The following is an 18,022-nucleotide window of genomic DNA, read 5'->3' on the forward strand; positions in this document are numbered from 1 at the left end:
CTGACAAAGAATTCTCAAGCCAATACAGAAGAAAAGCAGAATAAAATGTGAAAGAGTTTTCAGCTAATACCTCACTCCCCTAGCTGGAGACCACACCAAATAAAACCAGTCTCACTAAGGGACTGCCAAATTCAGCTGTGGGAAACTGCCAGCCTTACCACCCTTTCAGGGACTAATCTGCTGAGACTGCATTTCAGGAAATAAAACACTGTTGTCTTACCACCCCACCCCCTGTCCATACAGCAACAGAGTCATCATCTTGAAAAGTTTCTCTGGGATCCCAGAGTCAAGAAGTAATTACAGCTTATCTCAAAAGATACCTCTGCCATAGAATTTGGGTTAAAACCAGATAAAAGAAGTATGTGAGTGAAGGGGAGAATGGCAGGCAGGAAGCAAGTAACACATTTTAAGCTGTAGGAAGTCAGACTGTAGCCAGGACAGAGGCCGTAGAATCCTGGTGAACAACAGTGTGTGGAGATGGCAGATTGGGAATTCACACCAAGCTAGAGAGCAGAGGCACCCAGATGGAGGGTATAAACACCAATGTGTGAAGAACTCTGGGCCCCTGAAATCCTGTGCGTGCACAGAATCTGCCACAAAGCTAGTGCGGCTCAAAAAACAAAACACCCATCACATCACTGGATGGAGGTAGTTGTGCCATGCCTGGCAAGTAAGCAGTCTTTGGGTTACCTGCCGTGCCCAACAATAGAGGCATTAGCTATCAACTTGAACTCTAAGGTCTTCTGAGGGATGCAGAACCCTCATCATCAGCCTCTTTTGTATCTTTTAGATAAAGGCCACTTTACTACATTCTAGCATAGACCGAGTGCCACCTCTCCTTTGTCTTGTATTTTGCCTCCTTCCCTTTCATTTTTATCTGAAATGATTGTACGTGAACTCATTACCTGTCAGTATTCTTCCATTTATGCCTCTGTTTGTATCCACCAGTGGAACTCTTCCCCATGCGTCTCCACGCTTAATTCTTCATCACCTAAACTCATACCTGTTAACTAGATTACTTACAAACTTAAATACAAAATTTATTATTTTTGGTTTTCTTTGTGGAAGAAATACTGAAAGATGCAAAAGGAGAGGAGGCAAGTTATAAAAGTAAGCTCATTAGATTCAAAGCAAATTTCTTGATACACAGACTTAAATGCAGGGAGGGTATGCAAAGACAATTCAAGTCCTGACGACACTTGCTAACATGGATACTGTACCCAGAGAGGCCATCCTCCCTAGCTAAATGGATAAATAAAACCTTCCAAGATAAACAAAGCTAAGGGGATTCATTACTACTGCACCAGGGCTGCAAATGATACCTAACAGAATCTCCATGGAAGAAAAGCCAAAACGGAAAAATACAGGAAATAATCTTTCTAGAAGGGTAGATTAGCAAAACGACAGAGGAAAGGAGAAACACAAAAACAAAGCAACAGGAATTATGGCAAACTTCTCAACAAATATGAATAGGCTTAACTCTCCAGTCAAAAAACATAAAATAGCAACTTCAATAAAAAAAAGATCCTATCATGAAACACATCTCGATGAAAAAGATAAACACAAGATTGTGGAGAAAGGATGGAAAAAAGACTAAAAAAAAAAAGTGAGTTCTACAGTTTGAATTCAGTGCCTAAGCACTACCCCTACTACTTGATCCACAGGTCCACTTCTGCTTCTTAGTGGTTAATTGGAGATAAGAGTCTCATGGGTTTTCCTGCTTAGGCTGGGTTTGAACTGTGATCCTTAGATGTCAGCCTCCTGAGTAAGAGTACAGGTGTGAGCCCTAGGCTTCTGATTTTTTTTTTTTAGCTTTGAGTCACAATGATCAGTTCAGAGGGGAAAAAAATGCTTCAGGTGTAGTAGCAGCATTTAAGTAAAATCTCACTTCCCAAATGAGCAACTTTGAGCCATTACTAATTCAGGGATATAGGACTATGAAGAGTGTACCGCCTTCTAAATGATACATTTTCAACGTGATATATACCCACAATGGAATTCTGTGCTTCTATCAGAAAAAAAATGACACTGCCCAATTTATAGGGAAATGGAAAGACTTGGAAATGGAAAGACTTGGAAACAAGTGAAGCAAGCTAGACCCAAAGACCTTACTTACAAAACGAACTCTTTTGCACTTTTACGAGAAAATTAAAAAATAAGTATCCATTTTCATAGTAATTGCACTTTATGCAATGAACAACTGTACTTTGGCAATTTTAAATGTGAGAACACATTGAGTACAGTTTTGAGGAGACATGTTGGGGGAGAGGCAGGTGGAAAAGAGTCACCTGTGCTGAGGAGAGATCTGCCACACAAGGCTCCCCTCATTGTAATTCTAGAAAGTCACTGGGAAAGAATAGTCACAGAGCCCCAATACAGTATTGACCCTATGAGACTGTGCCCTCCATGCTGATCCTATCTCCTGGTCTACACCCTAAACAGGTCAGAAGCAGGGCCAACTGGGAGCTAAGGGCTCATGCCTATAATTCTAGCTATTCAGGAAGCTGAGATCTAAGGACGCTGGTTTGAAGCCAGCCCTCACACAAAGTCCCTAAGACTCTTGTCTCCAATTAATCAGCAAAATGCTACAAGTAGAGGTACGAGTGACAAAGCTAAGGGAGAGTATAAGACCCTGAATCCAATCCACAGTACCAGTATGGGAAATCAAAAGAGGAAAGAAAAGAACACAGATCAACAAAGGTGGAGGTATAGAAATGATAAGGTAAAACTCTTCCCCACTGAGGCTTTTCTGCCTAAAGATTTCAAAGGAACAAGGTAAAACTGTTTTTTAGCTAGTTGCAGTATTATAAGCCTTTAGTCATAGCTTTTTGGGAGGCTAAGAACAACTGGGAGCCCAACTAGAAAACACAGGTGAGATTCCATCTTGAAAACCAATTGTAAAAGCTTTTTCTGCTATATGTTATTATGTACCAGGCAGTCAGCCAGCTCTTTACCAGATAAACCCAGGCTTTGGTGCAGAACCTGGGTGGCCCCAGCTCCCTCCACAGTAAGCCACGTGTTCAGCTTTCCAAATCTTTGGTAGTGAGGACCAGAAGGGTCAGAAGAGGAAACCAGGCTGGGCAGACAGACGCTGGTTCACCTCTGCAAGAGCATTTTGTTCAGGAGACAGTCATGTATGCCTGGCTTTCTACCCATGCCACTGTCCACTGCTGCCATACCTCTGGGGAGTTGGGGCAGAAATAATAGAACTCCAGAATCAGACTCCATTTGGAATCTTACAGCATGTGACCACATTGCAAGGGACATCTTTGAAATTTGGTTTCCCCCCTGGGGGGGTAGAATAATTGAAGCCCATTCATACCCCCCCCACATAACTACTATATGTATAGCACATTGTAAGAACTCAAAAAAAAAAAAACCATGGAAGGATCTGGATAGAATCATGGAAATATGACATCTCTAAAACTCAAGTAGCTTCCCAGGGCCCTGCCCAGAGGGAAACATGAAGAGTGTGGGACAGAGATCAGCATTGTACTAGGTGTGGAAGAATGATCTAGAGAAACAGCTCACCATGAAGAAGTAGGGGTAATTCAGCTGGCTCAGGAGTGGAATGTTGTCTGTGGTCACTGAGTTAATCCTGGAGCACCAAGCCAGCGAGTAAAGCCACGGCTCATTGACGACGTATAAGTTGATGTTAATGTTAGCTGCTTTATACTCTCTGGAACAGAAACAGAATCCAGAGTGTTCAGATCCAGTGAACTCTTCTCATCTGAAAGGGGAGCAGCCATGTCTGTGCAAGGCTTGCCTCCATCACTGCAGGCTGCAGATCTAGGAAAAACTCATCAAGGGAGAGGTAAAGGGGAAAGATAAGGCAGATAGGGAAAGTGACCCAATGGGGGTGACAGCCTCTCCTCTTCCTGGGAACCCTGGGGCATGTAGGCAGTCTGTGGAGAGAATACCCCCTCTCTTCCTGAAGACCCAGGGAGACCAAGATAGTGGCTCTGATGTAACTACACCCCCTACCCACCCTGGAGCAGACCAGCAGGAGTGGCTCCTCTTCAGGTGAAGGACAGTGATACAACCAGATGATGGAGCAGCTGAGACTCCCCAAATGGTCGAGCCTACACTAGCTGCCTAACTTTAAACCAAAACTTAAAAAACCAAACAAACCATATTTCTACATCTCAAGAAGGCGGTGAAAAACAATACAGTTAACAACTACTTTGAAGAAAATAAATGCTTAGACATAAATTTAAGAAAACAATGGAGGAGTTACAGAGAAGAAAGCGAAACTGATTAGGATATATTTTGTGTGTGTGATTGTGTGTGTGTAAGTATCAGAGTGGAATCCCCATTAATAGGTACTCTAGCAAGTATTCACTTGAACATTTATCCTAGAGGAAGAAAACCTTATGCCTTTATTAAAACAAATGCTCATAATGCTTTTCTGTAATATCTCATAAATGGAAACAATTAAATGCCCTTAAGTTGGTGAATGATTAAACAGTGTTTAGTATATCCCTACTGTGGATATGATTAACAGCATTAAAAAGGGACAACTATGGGCCGGGAGTTTGGCCTAGTGATTAAAATGCTTGCCTATCATGCATGAAGACCCTGGTTCGATTCCTCGGTACCACATACATAGAAAAAAGCTGGAAATGGTGCCGAAGCTCAAGTGGTAGAGCTCTAGCCTTGAGAAAGTCCAAGGACAGTGCTCAGGCCCTGAGCTCCAGCCCAGGACTGGCAAAAAAAAAAAAGGGACAACTATTGATAAATGAAACACCTTGGAAGAATCTCAAGGGAACTATTCTTAATTTTTAAAAAAGCTGATCTCCAAAAGTCACACCATTTATGAGTATATTTGCTCTTAAAATAACAAAATGATAGGTTAGGATTGGAGAAATTGCCTGAGGTTAGAGTTTGAGGAGGGTGATGGTGGTAATTGGTGGGAGGGATAAAAGGAAATACAAGGTAAGAAAAAACATCAAGGAAACCTGCAGAAATGAAGTAGTCCCTGTATCTTGGCTGTGGTGTTGGATGTTTTGTCATACATATAGGACAAAATTTCAAAGAAACTACACATCAACACATATGTACACCATCACATGTACACCATCACATGTACAAACCTGTATTATGACCACAATTTTTTATGGTTCTGGGGATTGAACCTCATACATACTAGGCAACTGATCTACCTCGTGAGCCTTGTGAGCCATGTGAGCCATGCCCCAGACATTCAGTTTGTATTGTTTTTGAGATAGGAATTCACTACCTTTTCTTGTGCTACTGTTGAACTTGTGATCCTCCTGCCTCTATACACTGTTGGTGGGAATGTGGATTAGTACAACCATTATAGAAAACAGGACGGGTTTCCCCCCTCCCCCCCAAAAAAACCCTCAAAAAACTAAAAATAGAATTTCCATATGATTTGTGAATCTCACTTCTGGCTATATATCTGAAGGAATGAAATCAATATGTCTATCTGCATTTCCACATTTAACACAGCACAGCCAACTGTGCCATCAAGTGTCCACCAATGCTGAGTAGATTAAGATTGGATGTTTGTGCAAATAAATGTATATATATGTATATATATTGTGTATATAAATGTATATACATGTGTCTATACACTATATGTATATATTATATGCATATGCCATGTGTACAATGAAACAAATACTGTTCTGTCTTTAAAAAGAAGAAAGTTCAGTCATTTGCAACAACATGAGTGACCCTACATAAAATATGCCAAAAAAGACAAATACTGTGTACTCTTAACTTTGGAATCTTGAAAAGTCATAGCTCATGCCATAATACTTATTTAAAAACTAACTACAATCCTAGCATCAAGAAGCAGATACAAGCTGGCCACCAGTGGCTTGTGTTAGTAATCCTAGCTACTCAGGAGGCTGAGATCTGAGGTTCAAAATTAGCCTATGACTATCTTACTGGAGACTCTTATCTCCAGTTAACTGCCAGAAAACCAGAAATGGTGCTATGGCTCAAGTGGTAGAGCACTAGCCTTGAGCTGAAGAGCTCAGGGACAGTGCTCAGGCCTGAAGTTCAAGCCCCCCCCTACCCCATCCCCACCAACCTACCAAAAAAAAAAAAAAAGCAGAGACAGGAGGATGGTGAGTTTAAGTTCAGTTTGGGCTATATAATCAGACCCTGTCTAACAAAACAAAACACGAAAACATTTCTAACATCAAAACAATAAGCATATCTCTGTGTTCAAATAATATTAGGTAAAATAAGGCATGTAAAATGTCCTGGGTGAAAATGACAACTTCACAATGTCTTGTGCCTGTGATCCTGATCACAAACATTTCACTAATATTTAGGGTATAGCTGATTACTTTCTCAAAATTTAGAGGTTCTCAAAGAAACTACTTGGAACAAAATCCCGCTCATGAATTTATGGTGATTGCTTGTACAATCCAGTATATAGCAAAAGCCCATTGCCTTACCTGTATGTAATATCTCCCTCAGCGAGGAGAAGGATGTCTAACTTGTGTGGATCACATGAAACTACCATGGCACACTGTATACCTTAAGCTAAGTAAACATTTGCTGAGTTAAACTAACCTGCTTGCTTTTATCACAGGTCTTAGGAAATAATTCCCATTAAATCTTATAGCAGTTGAAACTGGTATGGCCAAGGAATAAAGGTATAGTGGTGAAAGAATGTGTACTTGACATGTAGGACTCTCCTAGTAGAGGATTACAATAGTGCAAAACCTACATACATAAGGTCATATAGGATGAGACTAAATGAAAGGATCTCTAGGATATGGAAACAAGAGCTCTATCTTGAGTGATTGTTCTTAATGTACTATGTTATTTCTCTTCACCTTTGTTACCTAGTATATTGTATATACAGTTGTTTATTTGAAATAGGAAAGGGAAGGGGGGAAAACAAGATGTTTGGGAGGGAATAGGGAGAGAGGAATGGGGACAAAAACATAAGAAGGATTATCAATGTATGAGGGGTAATGTACCCGCTATTTGGCGAATGTAACTTTAACCCCTCTATACATTACCTCAATAATAAAGAATAAATTGAAAAAAAAAAAGAATGTGTACTTCAGTCAGTCAGATCTGTATTTAAATCCCAGGTCCACCATTCTCCAGTGATGACTAGCTTTAGTGAATGACTTTCTACTCTGAGAAAGAAACAGAATAACTTCACTATACAACATGGGATGGTGATGAAAGGGGCAGCTAACACTTTCTGTCTACATAACTGCCCAACATTTTGCTGTCTGCATGATTATGAGTGATCCCCTGTAGTCTTTTGACTGTTCCAGTGGGTACCATTAATATGACCATCTGAAATTTGACTAAAGTTAAGGCCAGGTATGGTATGCATGCCTATAATCCTAGTACTGCAGATATGCCCAAAGTCATATGTATAAACCAGGATTTAAAACACGGCTTGCACTGTAACAAGCTTAGTACTTTAATAACTTAGCCTATTAGATCAACCTGAGTTAGCATTAAGAAAGGGAAATCCCCTTAAAGGTGTTCCAACTTGAAGTAAAAGGAAATAGAAACATGCTAAAATAGAATTGAAGTGTTCTCATTGGGAAATACATATAAAATATCTACTTAACCTGCAAATAGACTGGTTCATTCCTTAGGATGCAGAAAAATGTACAGTAGGATTAAGTTCAAGGTAATAATTCATATACACACACATATACACAAAAGATTTTTGTCACTGAAGAATTCATAACTATTAAATCTAAGAAAGATGCAGACTAAATTTTAGAGTAGTTGCTAACAGGGAACTATAGTGAAGTTCTTTCATTTCAAGATGCTTTTAATTCTGAAAATCTATCTCTAATCGTATATTGATTGGTGGCTAATAAATTTAGCTGCTTATCATTGCTTGGCTATTAAGTTTTAAAAATAATTGTTTATGGTGATAGGAATCTGCTTTGTTCCCATAACTCCACACTGCTCCATGGTCCACTGACCACTTTCCCCCAAGGGACGCCCCTGGTTCTCAGGAAAACATCACCTCTGACCTTATCTGAGGGTGCAGGACTGCCAGCATCAGAAGGATACTCCTACCAGAACACCTGCCAAGGAGGAGGACAGTTTGGACAATAAATCCTCAACAGGGCAAGACAAACAAATTCCAAAGAAGAGTCTCACCCTAGACTATATACAAACCTAATCCTCCCCTCGCCCACTCTATCTCTGATCCTGCTCAGTGTTACACAGAGTTGCTCTGTAGCCATGATTCAAGCCTGTTCTGGTCTGCTGAGGTCCCTGCCTTCTTTCTCTTCTTTTAGCTGCTTGATCTTTCCTAATACTCATGACTGAGTTTTCCTAACACACGGTCTTTTTTTCTATAAGAAACATGCCAGTAGGGGCCGGGAGTTTGGCCTAGTGGTAGAGTACTTGCCTAGCATGCATGAAGACCCAGGTTCAATTCCTTGGTACTACATACATAGAGAAAAGCTGGAAGTGGGGCTGAGGCTCAAGTGGTAGAGCTCTAGCCTTGAGAAAGTCCAAAGACAGTGCTCAGGCCCAAAATTCAAGCCCAGGACTGGCAATAAAAAAAAACAAAACAAAAAAACATGCCAGTAGTTGGGAATGTGGTTTAGTGGTTGAGTGCTTGCCTAGCATGCGTGAATCCCTGAGTTCCATTCCTCAGTACCACATACACAGAAAAAACCAGAAGTGTTGCTATGGCTCAAATGGTAGAGTATAAACCTTGAGCAAAAGAAGCTCAGGGATAGTGCCTCAGCTTTGAGTTCAAGCTCCAAATTGGTGTACACACACACACACACGCACCCAAAATAGAAAGAAATATGCCTATCAGGTACAAAACTATTTATGATGCACTGCAGTCCATCTGGAAATGGCAAGAAGAAATAAACAGTTTTTTTCTTCTTTAAGATAATTTTATTCATCAAAAGTTTTGACTTTTCAATGCCCCCCCCCCAGCTTTTCTTGTCATCCTGGGGCTTGAACTCAAGGCCTGGGTGCTCTCCCTTAACTTTTTCACTCAAGGCTAAACCACAGTGTTACTTCCAAGCCCATCTTATATACAAACAGAAAAGCCAAGCATACAAAAATGTTAAGGCAGGTGCTGGTCATTCATGCCTGGTTTCCCAGTTACACAGGAAGCTTAGATGGGGTGAGTCGAGGCAATAAGTCTGAAAGATTCTTATTTCCAATTAACCAGTAGCAATCTGGAAGAAAGCTGTAGCGTAAGGGGTAGAGAGCGCCAGTGCACATGTATGCACGCGTGAATGAGCGCGCTCACACATGCACACAGACACAGACACACACACACACTCATACATAATGTTGAATTGTGAGTGATTGGTGCACAAAGAGTTAAAATGAATCTCCCAGGGTATATTCTATACTTGCTGTTTGTTGCCAGAACCACATGTCAGGGAGGCAAGGAAGAGAAAGTAGAGGTTTCAAAGAAGATAAAAACACAAAGAAATCCTCAACAGAGGTGAAGTTGAGCAGCTTAGGTGGAATGTATCCTTCGTGAAGGTGAGGTGGTATGTGTAAACAGACGTGTGCTCCAACACCTACCTCAACCCACTGTAGAATAACTTCTTGTAGTCAACATTTATTATACTGATATTTTCTTCTTCAAGTCTTTCAATGGAAAAAAAACGGCCCACATGCTGAAAACCAGGAGCTATCTCCTTGACATAATCTCGATCAAAAATTGTAAGCCATAGTATCTATGAGGAGGAAAGAAAGAAGCCTTTTAGTGGTATATTAGCTGTCTAGGAATGAAACGCCATTCCAGATTCTACGAAGCGAAGTGAACTTAGGCATGCCAGGCATGCATAAGGTTCTGGGTTCAATTAGTATTAAAAAGAAAAAGTGGAATTGGTTGGCACAAAGGAAAGGTGAGGACCAAAAAATACCCCTCTGGTTAATGATGCTAAAAATCATTTCAGAAGAGGTTATTTCCTACCAGTGGGGTGCCATTCTGATCCTTCTATGGAAATTGTTCTATTTGCAGCTCCAATAACATTCTGAGAACTTAAGTGGTTTGGAATAACTGACTGCCCAAATGCAGAAGCTGCTCTAGAAATAACGATGAACAAATCTCTATTTAAATAACAACCAGCTGATTTTCTGAATGGTTTACTAAAGTCCTTAAATAGGCCGTAATAGTCCTTACAAAGTCTTACTCTAAAGGAGCTCTATGGATAATGGCATGGGCCACATCACATAGTTATTGATACATTTTCTTTTTTTAATGAGGTGTTCTATTTTACTTGGCTTGGAATAAATAAAAAACTCTCCATGTTCCTGCAATCCTAGCTATTCAGGAGGTTGAGATCTAAGGATCCAGGTTCAAAGCCAGCCCAGGCACTAAAGTCTGTGAGACTCTTACCTCCAATTAACCACCAGAAAACTGGAAGTGGCACTGTGGCTCAAGGGGTAGGGCAGTAGCCTTGAGCTGAAGAGCTCAGGGACAGCACCCAGGCTCAGCGTTGAAGCCCCACAACCGACCAAAACCAAAAAAACAGGCTCCATGTTTTTCTCAGAGAAAATTAACTGGTTCATTATTAGATTATCAAATATAGCCCTGAAAGCAAGAATCTGCAGGTTCATAGGAAGCAAGATTCCTTAAGGGTCCCAGAGAAGATGTACAACGTAAATAAAATTTCAACTACTAAGCTGTGTTCTGGTGACTTATGCCTTCAATCCTAGCTACTCAGGATGCAGAGATCTGAGGATTGCAGCTCAAAGCCAGCATGGGCAGGATAGGCTGTAAGATTGTCATCTCAAGTTAACCACCAAAACAACAACAAAACAAAACCCACATATCCAAACCTTGAAAGTGGAACTGTGGCTCAAATGGCAGAGTTCTAGCCTTGAGCACAAAAGCTCAGGGACAGAACCCAAGCTCTGAGTTCAAGCCCCGAGACAGGTAAAATAAGAAGACAGTATCTAACATGCCTTGTCCTCACAGCCATCTGGGTGCCTTTCTGGGTGGAACCGGACTTACCACTCAGCTCTGAGCCATATTGAATTGCAGATATTTGGCTCCCAGAGAGCTAGAAGACCTGGCTTCAGAGAACATGTCCTGCTAGTAAAGCTTCCACTACAGAGAACGCTCTTCCTTGATTATCAGCGCAAACCAGGCTGTTTCCCTATATGGAAAGTTTAGCTGCTCCTGGAGCTACTTCCCTAGATGGAAAGTTTTGCTTGAACCTGACTATGTCCCTCTATGGTCTGCTATTGTTGAGTTTGGGATCTTCACCCGAAATATGTGGTTTTTGTTTTTAATGGCTTTGTGCAAGCTCTGTTCTGGGCTGTAGGCCTTTCAGATAGAAAGTCTACCTACAGTCACCAGCTTTCTAATAAAAACTCCCAATTCGACCTCTCAAAATGTGGCTTCTCTATTTCTGGCCAGGTGAGTTCCTGTACAACACTGGCACACACACAAAATCAACTATTCTGGTCCTAGGCTACGCAACCACCTCCCAATCCACTGCAAGTACGAAGGCAGACATACCAGATGTTGCTCAATCTTAGAATCGAGGATCTCCTTTACCACGTGGCGAACGTATTCGTCTCTGAGAGGATGCTGTGGTGGAGGACGAAAAAGATCAAATATCAAAAACTTCTTTTCCTTCTTGGCAAGTTCTAACAAATCAGTTAGTTTTGGAATTGACTGGTTGCTTGCTCTTCTTTTATCTGCCTCAGATAGACGTTTCATCTTGTAATAGGGCTTTTGCTAAAAAAAAAAAAATAAGCACATTAAAGAAAACATTGGTTCTCAACACAAGTTGTTTCTACTTCCACTGTTGGGTATTGGCTTCATGTCAAGCTCTGCCTCTGTCTATACAGGCACTCCTCTGAAAAACTCATTTTAAAATAAGTTTCTCAGGAGAGAAATCAAATGTATTCTCCACCGGTAATTAGAATGGTTGGAATGATTTCTTCTATTTCTTAATAACATGGCTCTGAGACGTTGCCCATTCTCATCTTAACCTGCCTCCCCAGTCTTTTGTTCTAAACCTTGAAGTCATACATCCTTTTTTCAGTTGCACTGTCTTCCAGCATGTGTTCCGTATTCTAGTTTTATGTAATAGAAAGAGCTGCTTTGGCTTCCAAATCAGATTCATTCCCAGCTCTACTTCTCCCTCATTTACCTTGCTTTCCGTAACTGCCTGCTCAAGTCCTACCCTCACCCTGCTCAAATGCTACCCCCCCCTTCATGATGTGTACCTAAAATATTCCTGAACTAAAAAGATCTTGATGACATAAGCCCAAATGGCCCATTTTGATGCTTTGGTAGGTAGATGTCTCATTCTACAGCTACATGCACATGCCTTAAATAGACCAAAGTTCAAATCCTGCTTCAATAGGCTTCTTGCTGTGCATTAACTGCTCAAACTACAAAATGGGAAAGGAGATGGGTATAATCCATATGTTTTCTGGGTCTGGCACCATGTATAATACACAGAAAAGTACACACTTTGTATTAATTCACTCACTGTCCTATATTCTTGGCAGTGCATGATCCTTTACCTGATATACAGCAGGCCATATATATGTGTATTTGCTACATTAGATGCAACAAAGTTTTCTTATTTTCAATTGTCAATTTCAGATACTGTATGGTAGAAAGCAGTGATTGAAAACGTGACCTCTCAGGGAAAGGAAGCAGTCCTTCACATTTCCTTGTAACTCAAGTAGCCTTCTATTTCCAGACACAACTTCATTTTTGTTCTCAAATCCCTCTTTGCATTCCTATACAAGCTGCCCTTTGTCACACAGCATGGCTGTGTACAATCCTGTGTGATCACACTGCACTGTATACTCCTCACATCACCAGAGCAGACGGCAGAGCGAATAAGCTGACTGAAACCATGCTGGAGACCTCTGTGTTGAGCAGAGCTTGGGATATTATTCTCATTTCTCAAGAGTACAGAGATACTTGCTTTAGAATTCACTATCTTTTTACACACAAACAGATCCAGATTGTTTTATTTAATGGTGAAGAAAAACTGTTGAAACAATAGGAAAGTGCCAAGTGCCAGGGACTTACACTTGAAATCCTAGCTACTTAAGAGGCTACCCTGAGGATCATGGGTTGAAGCCAGTCCAGGCAGAAAAGTGGGTGAGACTTTGATCTCCAGTTTAGCCAGAAGAATGCTAGAAGTAGAGCTATAGCTTAAGTGGTAGAGTGCTAGCCCCGGGATGGGGGGGGGTGGGGGGGAGCTAACAGCCAATGCCATGCCCTGAGTTCAAGCCCTAATACTGGCACAAAACAAACTAAACAAAAAACCAAAACAAATACCACTACTAAAAAAAAATCCAAAAACATGGGGCTGGGAGTGGGGCTGGGAGTTTAGCCTAATGGTAGAGTGCTTGCCTAGCATGCCCAAAGACCCAGGTTCGATTCCTCCTTACCCATATACATAGAAAAAGCCAGAAGTGGTGCTGTGGCTCAAGTGGTAGAGCTCTAGCCTTAAGAAAGCCCAAAGACAGTGCTCAGCCCCTGAGTTCAGGCCCCCGGACTGACAAACAAACAAAACCCCAAAACAATAAAACGAGGGAAGAATACCAATACAGATAAAACATGTTTAAAATAGCAAAACCAATAAATATAAATGATATTGATATAGATCTAATAGTTGAAGGAATCTGAGCTTCTTGTTTCATATATAAGGAACTAAATCAGAACGAGAACAATGTCTGCCAACACATGGCTAAACATTTTCAAAAATTCTTGGGAAATAACAAGTTATAAAAGAAACAAATTTCTGATTTTTCTAATAAAAATATATAGTACCTCAATAAAAATAATACTAAAAGGCCCTGTTATTTATGCCTATGGTTAGGATTGTTACAAGTATAAATCAATGTATCATAATAGTTACGAAATACAACATTCAGACTGCCAATGATACTGCACCAAGGGGAACATTTTAAAAAGAGCTAGTAAAGATGAGTAAGTTTTCCTGTTAACGTGGGTCCCACACATCTACCATGAATCCTATTACCATAAAAACAATCTGATCATTAAGAATACCAAGCCATTTAAGTAGTAGAGATTGCTAATCAACCTTAAATCCTTTTTCATGGCCTAACATAAAATTATTACTTTGAAATCATTGCCCGAAGAACATTTCTTTTACTTCTTTCTGGCATTTTCCTTGCAACTTTAAATGTTAGGAATCTATTTTTGCACAGCAAATCACTGGAAGAAAGTGGATCATGGACAAATCATTTTAAGAAGCCTCAGTAAATTCCACTTCACATTATTAAATTATATCAGGCATAGACATTGGTTTTGATTCAAAATGTAAGCAAATAGACTTCTGCTTTCCTGTTTCATACCTAATGAGCTTGGAAGACACCACTGCTTCCTAAACACTAAGTAAAATGATGAACAGACTCAAAAATCAACCATTTTTCTTGGGTCTATAAAGAGGTAGGGCCACGGGGCAAACCACTGGCTACAAGACTGAGGAACAGGCAACGAGAGGAAGGTACAGCTCACTAGAATGAGATTCACATAGAAAACACTGAGGAAAAACTGGACTCATTCAGTGCTGGTAACTCTACCACTTGACTTACTTCCTCTTCCTCATCTGTCTTTCTGCTGGTTAACTGAGGATCAAGAATCTGACAGGCTCAGATCTCAACATTCTGAACTGCGAGGATTACAGGTATGACTCATTAGCATCCAGCCCTCCAGGTTTTTGTTTTTGCTTTTGTTTTGCCAGTCCTGGGGCTTGAACTCAGGGTCTGAGCACTGTCCTTGAGCTTTCTCAAGGCTGGAGCTCTACCACTTGAGCCACGATACCACATCTGGCTTTTTCTGTGTATGGGATACCGTGAAATAGAATGCAGGGTGTTGTGCATGCTAGGCAAGCACTCTACCACTAGGCCATGCTCCCGGCCTTTTTAAAAATATATATATACTAGTATTTTTGAGACAGGGTCCTGCTTGGGCACATGCCTGGACTGTGATTCTATTTCTGATTCCCACTGTAGCACACACTTCGTCCAGATGCTTCTGTTAAAAAGATTTTCCTGTCTGAGCTGGCCTGGAATCACATTACTCCCACATGGCTAAGAAAACATGCAGGTACCGTCATTTCCCCAGCTATTATTTGAGAAGGGGTCTTGCATGTATGCCTCGATCAACACAATCTCACCTCCCTCGTAGGTAAGATGACAGGCATAAGTCACCACTACATATCCCAGTTTTCATAAACAATCTCAAGAATGATAAATGTCTTAAGTAATAACAAATTAATAATTTTTTGTCAATGAACAGCCATATCCAGCCACCAAAAAACCACCAGAGTAATCTTCACAATGTTTTTTTCTTCCTTTTTTTTTTTTTTGTTGTTGTTGTTGGTCCTACGGCTTGAACTCTAGGCCTGGTCACTAGGCCTGAGCTCTTTTAGCTCAAGACTAACACTTTATGACTTTGAGCCACAGTGGCACTTCTGGTTTTCTGATAGTTAATCGGAGATAAGAGTCTCATAGACTTTCATGCCCAGGCTGGCATTGAATTGGCAAGGTTACCGGTGGTTCATGCCTGTAATCCTACTCAAGAGGTTGGCATCTGAGGATCATGGTTGGAAGCCAGCAGCCTAGCCAGGAAAGTCCATAACTCTTTTTTTTTTTTTTTTTGCCAGTCCTGGGCTTGAGCTCAAGGCACTGTCCTTAGGTTTTTTCTCCTTCAAGACTAGAACCCTACCACCTTGAGCCATAGCACCACTTTGGCTTTTATGTATGTGTTACTGAGGAATCGAACCCAGGTCTTCCTGCATGCTAGGCAAACACTTTACCACTAGGCCAAACTCCTGGCCCAGAAAGTTCATGACTCTTAACCTCTAATAAACTACTCAGAAAAAGCCAGAAGTGGGAGCTGTGGCTCAAGTGGTTAGCCTTGACCACACAGAGGCTTAGGGACAGCACCCAGGCACTTAATTCAAGGCTCAGGACTGGCAAAAAGAAAAAAAAAAAAGCATCCATGTCTTCAAATCTTTTAAATCACATGCTAACATTATTTCAACCCATTCTGATGGGTTGCTCTCAGCATGAGAGCAAAGAAAGCCCCCGGCCCCCCGAAAAGGGTTGAAATTGACCTACTTATATTAAGGTTTTAAATATAATTGACTTCAAAAAGACATTCAAAAAAGAAAAGGATTCCTCCCAATGGGGATTTTGTTGTTTTTGTGTAGTGCTGGGCTAGCGCTCTACCATGGACATATGAGGAAGCAGTTCCAAAGAAAAGGTTTTGGAACCAAACAAATGAAAATATTTAATAAGAAGACTAAGTGGCAAATGCCATAAATTCTACTGATATGAAAGATGATTATTACTACCTAACAAAAAGGACCCCCAAGTTACAAGAAGAGCCACCAATAAAAATCACCCATTAATTAAAATTGTCAGCCCCTCATTTATCAATTCTAATGCTCTCTCAAGCAGTAGATAAAACTGGCTCAGTCTTAGGAGTAACTTGAATTTTTAGGCACAAAAATCTATTATATACTGGACAGGCAACAGCCTTCTCGTATAGAGTACATACGTGCTAAAACACTAACTATGGCGACCAAACCAAGATATACATTGATGGTGTCTGTCCAGAGGCCTCCTCTGTCATAGCCTAGCGTGCCCTTTTCCCAGGCAATACGAGGCCCATTTGGTTAAAGCAGTAAATTATCAGTGCTGGCCCAGGGGCCCCATTTCCCATAGTTTAGTGTGCTCTCTGCACAAGCAATACGAGGTCCTTTGATTAAGGCAGTAAATAGCTAGCTTCCAGCCTCTTTACCTTGAGATGGCACTCCTCTGGGCAGCTGACCTTCAGGCCTAGGCAGCTGCAGACAACCTTATCTACCACTTGGGCACCAGCCATAAATCCTAGTCCACCACAATGAAGCCCTAGTTCTCCAGTCCACCCCAAGGTCTCTGCCCCCTAAACACGGTAGGTTATATAGGCCACCCCAGACAATAGCTGTCACTTCTCTCTTGTGAGAAAGGGTCTTGCCTGTCTTTTTGCTGGCAATTAAACATTTCCTTAGTTTTCTGTACCTGGACATCTGCGTGGTTTTCTGGCAAAGTTCTTTTATTTTATAATATACATGCTATTGGAGTATTTATACTTTTATGTGTTCATGTATGAGACACATTACATATTCTACATACACACAGACACACAGACACACACACACACACACACACACACACACACACACACACACACACACACGTATGTAAACCTGGAATAGCAAAATAATCTCATTGTTTCCACACAGATATTTCAGGCTATGTACTCCTAGGAGGAAAAATATTCAGAGGAGTTCTACTTACCGTAAAATCTACTTGAGGTTTCTTTTAGTAGCTCTAATTAACAGAATTAATCTGAAATGAAGTCTCTACAACTAAGCTCATCTTCACATAATTCTTTACTTCTCACCATTTTATACCAAACATCATCTCAAAACCTTAAGATTAACAACATGTTCTTTGTTATTTTTAAAATGTAATTCTCAATTGATTATATAATCCGGCAGAATCTAGTTCTCATAGATTTCCTAAGCTCTAAATTGAAAAATGCAAATTATTTTCTTTATCCTGCGAAGGCAGACAGGACCTTTCAAACTTTTTACCCACTTTGAATTAACTCAAAAGGGCAATTCTAAACTAGCTAACTTATTTTTAAACAATGCTATAATCTGTCCTCAACACATTTCCAGATACGTTCCCAAATCTATTCCTTATCCTTTCTTCTTTCTCTTTATTCTTCCCTTACCCCTCCCCTCTATATGTATGTACATATGTGCACGCATGCACACATAGAATTTCTCCCCCTTTCCCTTTCTTTCTTTTCCTTCCCTCCCCTTCCTCTTTTCTCTCTCCCTCATTGCTTTCTTTATCCTCAGAATAATGCCTCTCTGAAACACATCACCAGCAGGGTCCATATGTCCTCTTATTAATGATTGCCCTTCAGCACAAATGGTACCTCCAGACATGAAGTAGGTATTTTTCAACTTTAAGGGAACTCTTTCCTAGAAGTTTCCATGTA

The 18,022-nt window shown here is 40.7% G+C and overlaps 1 protein-coding gene across 6 annotated transcripts in view; it reads right to left on the reverse strand.

Annotated features, from left to right (window-relative positions):
- Gdpd4 (glycerophosphodiester phosphodiesterase domain containing 4) overlaps positions 1-18,022 on the reverse strand; it is an 85,860-nt gene that overhangs the window by 5,697 nt on the left and 62,141 nt on the right. For 4 of the 6 annotated variants that reach the window (XM_090348476.1, XM_090348473.1, XM_090348474.1 and 1 more), the window contains 4 exons: positions 11,480-11,701; positions 9,532-9,686; positions 7,998-8,051; positions 3,532-3,679 (listed from right to left, as the gene is read on the reverse strand). In XM_090348476.1, the coding sequence (XP_090204602.1) occupies positions 3,532-3,679; positions 7,998-8,051; positions 9,532-9,686; positions 11,480-11,701 (579 nt within the window). Of the gene's footprint in view, positions 1-740; positions 1,011-3,531; positions 3,680-7,997; positions 8,052-9,531; positions 9,687-11,479; positions 11,702-18,022 lie in introns of those variants that run through there. The other 2 variants (XM_090348477.1, XM_090348475.1) reach the window with 2 other exon arrangements.

Source organism: Megascapheus bottae, chromosome 16 (genome assembly GCF_031878675.1).
Source record: "Megascapheus bottae isolate mThoBot1 chromosome 16, mThoBot2.hap1, whole genome shotgun sequence".
In the NCBI taxonomy this organism is placed as follows: domain Eukaryota; kingdom Metazoa; phylum Chordata; class Mammalia; order Rodentia; family Geomyidae; genus Megascapheus; species Megascapheus bottae.